Genomic DNA, 8,824 nt, shown 5'->3' with positions numbered 1-8,824 from the left:
GGATCAATAGATGCCCAGTGTAGGGGAACTGAGGGAAGAGGGGTGGGAGTGGGTGGGTGGATGGAGGAACACCCTCATAGAAGCACAGGGAGGGAGGATAGAATAGAGGGTTTCCGTGGGAGGGGAGATAAAATTTGAAATGAAAATTTAAAAAATATATATCCAATAAAAATTACTAATACCAGAAAAAAGTACAAAAAATAAAAATAAAAGAAGTTTATATTATTCACCATGAGATGTCTACTTGGGGGACTGTCCAACTAGTATACTGCTTTCTTATTAAAACTCCTTTGAAATATGCAAGTGAATGTATAAGAGGAAGCCCCAATAGCAGTAGGTTTATGTAGAGTTTTTCAAAAGACACTTAGTGTTAGTTATTCCTCTCCATATTTCCTGGTCTGCATTCCATAATACACACACCCAACTCTAAAACTTCATGTTCCATTATCATACTTTAATGCTTTAGAACACTGTGCTCTACCTCCAATTTTTACATCATGCCATGACTCTTACAAATTCCTGACTTTGATGGTTATTCCAATATAATTATGTATTAGGGTAATAAACCATATGTAATTGTCAATTAGCCGATATAAATTTCACAGTTGAGATCATCGATACATGCTTGTCCTAGACAACCAATGTATCTGAGCAATTAATGACAAGTTATTCTTTCTTTTTGTCCTATTTCCACGTGTATCCCATTCTAAATGTTGGTATTTTTATTTGTAAAAACATTGTGCAATGATATCTTAATTCTCACACATCTAAGTATATGTTCTTTGTGCCTACGACAATATTGTTGCAGGTTTCAATATCAATAAATATTTAGAACATACAATTCTTAGATTTATAACCTAAGTTTTTACTTTTCACCATTGAAAATCAAAACTAACTCCCTAGTTTTTTATTATACCTAGAACAGAAATGAGTTGGATCTATTTATTTCTAAATGATGGCTCAATCCATATCTTTGCTTGTATGTTAGAATTCCTTCTTTACAAATCAGATTATCTAGATTCTAGCAAAGTATATTAGGCCTATGATAAGGACTTAGGAGTATATGAGAAATCAAGTCATAATCTACCTGAAAACAAGTAGATATGGAATAACGCCAATATTCGGGTGGGAAAGACCAGCTTCAGTTAATAAATTTACCATTTATGAATGTCCTGGGTCAAACATGGGAAAAGTAAGAATGAAGCAACTTCCAGGGAAATTACAGAATCTGACTGACACATTGCCAGTTTTCTAGAAGGACTTAGTGTCAGAATAATTTTGCAAGAGTGAAATAGTAGGGAGGAAAGTACTCTATAGAAACTCACATAATGAGTCCCTTGTTCTAACCTGGAGCGCCCCAATTCACATCTGACTACAAGATCAATTCAGAACTTAGATTCTCCCGAAGGAAACATGAAAACCCTTCCCTAACTTCTGCCCAGGTACTCATTAACATCTAACAAACTCCTAGACATCATCAGTAAACATCAGAAAGGAATGGAGGTTTGCTCTGGGGATAAATGATTTTCCTTCATTGGAGGTATCCCAAAGGCACCATGCAGACAAATGTGCGGATGCCACAGATGACACAATAATAAACTCTCTGAAAGATGTCATGTCCTGGTGCTCTATTATTTTATGAGACTGGAAACTGGGACTGTGTTGGGTTACCTTCACAGCATTGCATGGAGAATAAGAAACCTTTCCGAATTTCATTGCATTCTTTCTCAAGCAAAGAGTGACACAGGGAAGTTCCTCAATCCAGGCACTAGGAAATATGCTTCTATAGGAGCTGTGCTCTGCAGCTGGCCTTCAGATGAGCATCTTCATCCTGACTGAGACTCAGAAGGTGAGATTCTTCCATCCATGGGCTTCTGCTTAAAATTCTCTTCTCCTTTCTTCGGTGAAAATTGTCTTCTGAAGCCAACATGAAACATTATTTCTTTCTGAAGTCTGCAGGTTAACTTGAATAGGTTAATATTTTGCTTTCATCTCAAAGAAATGTCTCTGTCCTAGATTAGTACTTAGCAGAAAACAGCATTCAGTGTAACATATGCATGTGAATGTGATAATGAATTTTATCTGGTGGATGGAGGCCCTTGTGTTCCTATAGAAAACATATAAACAAGTAAAATGCAGACTAAGCATCAGCTTGCAAAGGGTGTAACAGTGATTGTGTTAGTAACTTTGGAGGGAATCTGGAGAAAATTATGAAACAATGAAACTTGTTAGCAGGTGGGGATTTTTTTCACATGGGAGACACATATGTAAGCCTATGTTCATTTCTGTGATCGGGACACAGGTGGTTTTGCCAGAAATATATGGTGGGTTTGTTTTGTTTTGTTTTGTTTTGTTTTGTTTTGTTTTGTTTTGTTTTTTGGCGTGTGGATAAGTAGTATAAAATTTTCTCAAAAGTCCTCAACTTATCTTTCTACAACTGAATTCACTTACACAACTTTATTATTATGTACAGTCTTACATGTTATTCCCATACACATTATTTTTACCATGTTACTATTACATAAGCTAATTCAATTCATTATTTTTTATGCTGCATTTGTATATTCTTTTAATTTTTATTGATTGTGTTACATCCCATTTGAAGCCTCCCCTCCCTTCCAATTGTATTGAATTCTGATCATGGAATCACAGACTCAAACTCGTCTCTTTCATGTCTGTATTCATATGCAAAGCTCACGGTGTGTTAAAATGTGTGTTATTGTATTCCTGATCTACTGAACCAATAAAGACGTAGCTTCAGTACAAAATGTATCTCAAGGCGGAGTAATTCAATAAGTATAAAATAACATTCTGAGTTGCTGTACATGCATTGTTTTCCAGACAATGTTCCTGTGGTGTGATAGAATAGTGTCTCGCTTATCAAGTGAAGAAATTGTCTCAAATCAATTGGTAAGTGTGGACAATAGAACAGAGCCCAGAGAAGAGTAGTGTCCTACCTAATCAAGACTCTAGGGTCCTGTAAAGCCTTCTCCATGTCTGTTCGTGGTAAATCCCTGAAAACCACTGAGGAAGTGGCTCTCCAGATCATTTTGCTTTGCCAGTTTGGGGTTGGGACCATGGCCAATGTCTTTCTGTTTGTCCATAATTCCTCTCCAGTCTTGACTGGTTCTAAACAGAGACCCAGACAGGTGATTTTAAGCCACATGGCTGTGGCCAATGCCTTGACTCTATTCCTCACTGTATTTCCAAACAACATGATGGCTTTTGCTCCAAGAAATCCTCCAACTGAACTCAAATGTAAATTAAAATTCTTCAGTCACCTGGTGACAAGAAGCACAAATTTGTGTTCCACCTGTGTCCTGAGTATCCATCAGTTTGTCACTCTGGTTCCTATTAGTAGAGGTAAACTTCTACTCAGAGCAAGTGTCCCAAATTTGGTGAGTTATTCTTGTTACGGTTGTTGGTTTTTCAGTGTCTTAAGTAACATTCACATTCCAATTAAGGTCACTGGTCCACAGATAACAGACAATAACACTGACTCTAAAAGCAAGTTTTTCTGTTCCACTTCTGGATTCACTGTAAGAATTGTCTTCTTGCAGTTTTCCCATGATGCCACATTCATGAGCATCATGGTCTGGACCAGTGTCTCCATGGTACTTCTCCTCCATAGACATCGCCAGCGAATGCAGCACATCCTCACTCCCAATCAGGATGCCAGAGGCCAAGCTGAGTCCAGAGCAACCCATACTATCCTGATGCTGGTGGTCACATTTGTTAGCTTTTATCTTCTAAATTTTATTTGTATCATCTTTCATACCTTTTTTATACATTATAATTTATTCATACGGCTTCTTGGTGAGATTTTGGCTGCAGGTTTCCCTACTATTTCTCCCTTACTGTTGATCTTCAGAGATCCTAAGAATCCTTGTCTTGAGCTCTTCCACTGTTTTAAACCAGAGTCGCTACAAAATTTGTAACACAGAAGAAAGCTTGACTAATACCATTAAGTACTTCATTTCATAAATATGTTTTCAATATCTTGTATGAACAAGGTGTGGTGCTCACTGCTGTAATTTTAAAAGAGTTCATATTTGTTGATATGAAATGATTTCTGGTTGGAATCTGCCTGACAGAGTAAATGAATTACTCATGACCCTCTCTTCTCTTGTATATAACTGCCTCCTGCTGCACGCTGGTCTAAAACTGATACAACCCGTCTTCCCTAAACAGTTTAAAGTGTTAATATGGTCCTGATCAAACTGTTACTCTCTGCTCCTTCTTACTTAATACTTTTAACTTTGGATAAGAACAGAATCCCTCTCTATATTTCCCTATCTGAACAAATGAGAATGCATTGCTATAATTAAATATTTTCAAGGAGGTAATTTTTATAAAGAGCAGATATATTGCATGTCATTCCAATTTACTTTGGAGATATATGCTTTGCTACCTTGGGTCCTACACAGGTGAGGGCCAAGCACTGAACAACATAACTTTGTGCTCCCTAGAGCAGTACAAACTTCTGATCATACCAAGAATAATTAGGAAAAGAAGCAAAAACAGTTCATTCTCAGAAGCCTTAAGAAATTTAAATTCTCAGGACCAGGGAGGATACCAGATCCACACTGGAGATCTTCTCCTGAAAGACCTTGGTAAAGTCTTCACTCTGGGCCATGGTGAAATTGTTTTTACGATCGTCACAAACACCTACCAATCAGACAGGAGATAAGACATATCAGAACAATGAGGTGGCAACGTTGTAACTCGGTCTGTTAGGGGCTCCCACAGTCGCAAAATTAATTTTTCAGGAGATTAAAATCAAGCTTTTAACCTTTTCAGCTACCTGAGAATGACCAAGGCATTCAAGACCACAAGATAAATATCTGGAGTGGTTATAGCTGTCAGTGTGATGAAACTTAAAATCTGACTTGTGGTACTTATTCCTGTGAACAAGGAAAATGTTAGCACTTTTTTATGTGTATTGGGTGTGTATGTATTTTTTGGGATTCCATCCTCTTAAGAAGGATAGGTGTCATACCCCTAGAGCTGGAGATACAAACAGATGTAAGCCTACAAATACAGTTTCTAAGAATCAAGCTCTGATCCAATGTAAATGTGGCCAGGGTTCGACCCTGCTGAGCCATCTCTCCAGCCCCAAACTGAGAAATTTTTCCAACACAATTGAAACATCCTTTCCAATTTGGGGTAGCTGCAATCATTAATAACAGCTCTATTGAAAGAGCTTGAAATAATAGAATAGGAACCAACAGTTTGTATGTTCTATATTGAGCAATAGATTCACACTGAGTTAAAAAATTAATACCGAGACTCTTCATGTACCTTTTCAGAGACCTCTACTGATACTAAAACTGACAAGCCAATAGCACCAAGTCTTGATCTTAACACTGGCCATAATAAGAATCAGCAAGACAGTTCAGCAGCTAAAGCACTCACAACTTAGAAATGATTATCCCAGGTCCTACACAGTGGAAAGAACAAACTCCTACAATTGTACTCTGCCTTCCTCAATCTGTGCTTGAACATGCCCACACACAGAAAAGAAAAAAAGTATATTTTCTAAACTTAGTTTTATCAATTCTGTGTATCCTATAACACTGATCTCTGGCTGTTAATCTGTGTTTCCCCTTACCTCTAAGCGGTATTTGGGGTACTTTATTGGATTGTATTATCTACCACCCTTCCAACCCTTTTTTCACCCAATCCCTTCCAACCAACTAAAATCCAGTAGTAAAGAAAATTTGGAGAGGGAAATGAGTCTAGACTTCTTAAGACTGCTTCCTGCTGAATAGAGTCATTTGATTGCTTTTCGCAAGTCCAGTCTTCATCATTAGGATATCTCCAACCAGCAATCAAACAAGAGAGCCAAACAGCAATTCATCAATAGCAAAATAAGGAGCAGGTACAGGAGCAAGAGGTATTGGCAGCAGCACGCAAAGCAGGAGCCACCACAGGCCCTCTTGGGGATCTCACATTTATACCCTATCAAGAGTCTCCAGATTTCAAACTATAATTGCTTAAAAAAAAAACATACCCCTCCTAAAGCATGAGACACTCATAATTAGTGTTTGTGGGTAATTGGAAGCAGCCCAATATCCTATATCAGAAATTAAAACAAAAACACATTCACATATCATAACTGGGTTTTTGAAGAAATGAAAATGATCACATTAGTGAAGAAAAGAATCAATACAAAAATGTTAATAAAATTCAAACAAGGCAATAATAAAAATTAGAAAACTTTAGAGAGGGCTGAAATTAGCAGGTAGAATTTCAAGAAAACATGCACAAAAAAGAAAGAAGAGAGAGGGGGAAGGAAGGAAGGAAGGAAGGAAGGAAGGAAGGAAGGAAGGAAGGAAGGAAGCAAGGAAGGAAGCAAGGAAGGAAGCAAGGAAGGAAGGAAGGGCCTTTCTATGTTCCATCTCCAGTTCCATACCTCTGTCTGCAATCTCTGGTCTACACTCCTCTCCCTGGCCCTTAGTTCAGCCTGCCTTCCAGAATGCTGAGTCCTGCATGGTCATGAGGGTGATGGTGGGACATGATCACAACTCTGGGAAAAAGCCAGTAGGACATGGGACTCCACAAGTGTTGACAATTATCAGGAAATATGATTCTTGACCAATTTATTGTAGAATGTCCTTCTGTCAAGGTTAATAACTCTTAGGATGGGAGGGTATTTTTATGTCTTAGCAAAAAGTATAAATGTTGTGCCCTTCATGGAAGCCCTAAATGATATAGAAAAGAACACTAAATACATGAATTTAAAAATATATAAACAGGATTCTCAACTATTCAAAATATAAGGATGTAATATGAGTTACAAGAGGGGCTTCATGTACCAAAAAGTACAGAAGCAGGTGCACAATGAACGAGCTTGTCAGATAGATGCAAAGGCAGGCAGATAACAAAAGCAGGCAGGTTCCTGAGTTCAAGGACATCTTGCAACAGAGGAAATTTAGACCCAGCATGTGGGAGCAATGATCTCAGTGCTGTATCCTACCCTGATAGCTTATTGTATATTGTTACAAAGCAAGCAGATTTCTCAGCCTGTTTATCCTTTGTGTACAGAAAGGCCATTGACTTGTTTGAGTTAATTTAATATCCAGCTACTTCATTGAAGCTAATTATCAGGCTTAGGAGTTCTCTGGTGGAACTTTTAGGGTTACTTATATATACTATCATATCATCTGCAAAAAGTGATATTTTGACTTCTTCCTTTCCAATTTGTATCCCCTTGATATCCTTTTGTTGTCTAATTGCTCTGGCTAGGACTTCAAGTACAATGTTGAATAGGTAGGGCGAGAGTGGACAGCCTTGTCTAGTTCCTGATTTTAGTGGGATTGCTTCCAGCTTCTCACCATTTACTTTGATGTTGGCTATTGGTTTGCTGTAGATTGCTTTTATCATGTTTAGGTATGGGCCTTGAATTACAAAAAGGCCACCAACAGATTGGGAAAGGATCTTTACCTATCCCAAATCAGATAGGGGACTATTATCCAATATATATAAAGAACTCAAGAAGGTGGACTCCAGAAAATCAAACAACCCCATTAAAAAAGGGGCTCAGAACTGAACAAAGAATTCTCACCTGAGGAATACCGAATGGCAGAGAAGCACCTGAAAAAATGCTCAACATCCTTAATCATCAGGGAAATGCAAATCAAAACAACACTGAGATTCCACTTCACTCCAGTCAGAATGGCAAAGATCAAAAACTCAGGTGACAGTAGATGCTGGCGAGGATGTGGAGAAAAAGGAACACTCCTCCATTGTTGGTGGGATTGTAAGCTTATACAACCACTCTGGAAATCAGTCTGGCGGTTCCTCAGAAAATTGGACATAGTACTACCGGAGGATCCCGCAATACCTCTCCTGGGCATATATCCAGAAGATGTCCCAACTGGTAAGAAGAACACATGCTCCACTATGTTCATAGCAGCCTTGTTTATAATAGCCAGAAGCTGGAAAGAACCCAGATGCCCCTCAACAGAGGAATGGATACAGAAAATGTGGTACATTTACACAATGGAATACTACTCAGCTATTAAAAAATGAATTTATGAAATTCTTAGGCAAATGGATGGACCTGGAGGGTATCATCCTGAGTGAAGTAACCCAATCACAAAGGAACTCGCACAATATGTACTCACTGATAAGAGGATATTAGCCCAGAAAATTAGGATACCCAAGATATAAGATACAACTTGCCAAACGCATGTAATTCAAGAAGAACGAAGACCAAAGTGTGGACACTTTACCCTTTCTTAGAAATGGGAACAAAACACCCATAGAAGGAGTTACAGAGACAAAATTTGGAGCTGTGACGAAAGGATGGACCATCTAGTGATTGCCATATGCAGGGATCCATCCCATAATGAGCTTCCAAATGCTGACACCATTGCATACACTAGCAAGATTTCGCTGAAAGGACCCAGATATAGCTCTCTCTTGTGAGACTATGCCGGGGCCTAGCAAACACAGAAGTGGATGATCACAGTCAGCTATTGGATGGGTCACAGGGCCCCTAATGGAGGAGCTAGAGAAAATACCCAAGGAGGTAAAGGGAACTGCAACCCTATAGGTGGAACAACAATATGAACTAACCAGTACCTTGGAGCTCTTCTCTTTAGCTGCATATGTATAAAAAGATGGCCTAGTCGGCCATCACTGCAAAGAGAGGCCCATTGGACTTGCAAACTTTATATGCCCCAGTACAGGGGAACGCCAGGGCCAAAAAGGGGGATTAGGTGGGTAGGGGATTGGGGGGGTGGGTATGGGGGACCTTTGAGATAGCATTGAAAATGTAAAAGAGGAAAATACCTAATTTAAAAAAGGAAAAAAAAAG

At 38.7% G+C, this 8,824-nt stretch overlaps 1 protein-coding gene across 1 annotated transcript; it reads left to right on the top strand.

The window, feature by feature from the left end:
* The first annotated feature begins 2,993 nt into the window (after positions 1-2,993).
* Positions 2,994-3,938, top strand: Vmn1r121 (vomeronasal 1 receptor 121). The gene has a single exon (NM_001166741.1). The coding sequence runs from the start codon at positions 2,994-2,996 to the stop codon at positions 3,936-3,938; it is 945 nt and encodes a 314-aa protein (NP_001160213.1).

Source organism: Mus musculus, chromosome 7 (assembly GCF_000001635.26).
Source record: "Mus musculus strain C57BL/6J chromosome 7, GRCm38.p6 C57BL/6J".
Lineage (NCBI taxonomy): Eukaryota > Metazoa > Chordata > Mammalia > Rodentia > Muridae > Mus > Mus musculus.
This window is presented reverse-complemented; position numbering and strand designations above follow the sequence as displayed.

Bases quoted from the DNA above. Each gene is read 5' to 3' on its own strand.
- Vmn1r121 (NM_001166741.1), top strand. From the start codon at position 2,994: ATGTCTGTTCGTGGTAAATCCCTGAAAACCACTGAGGAAGTGGCTCTC.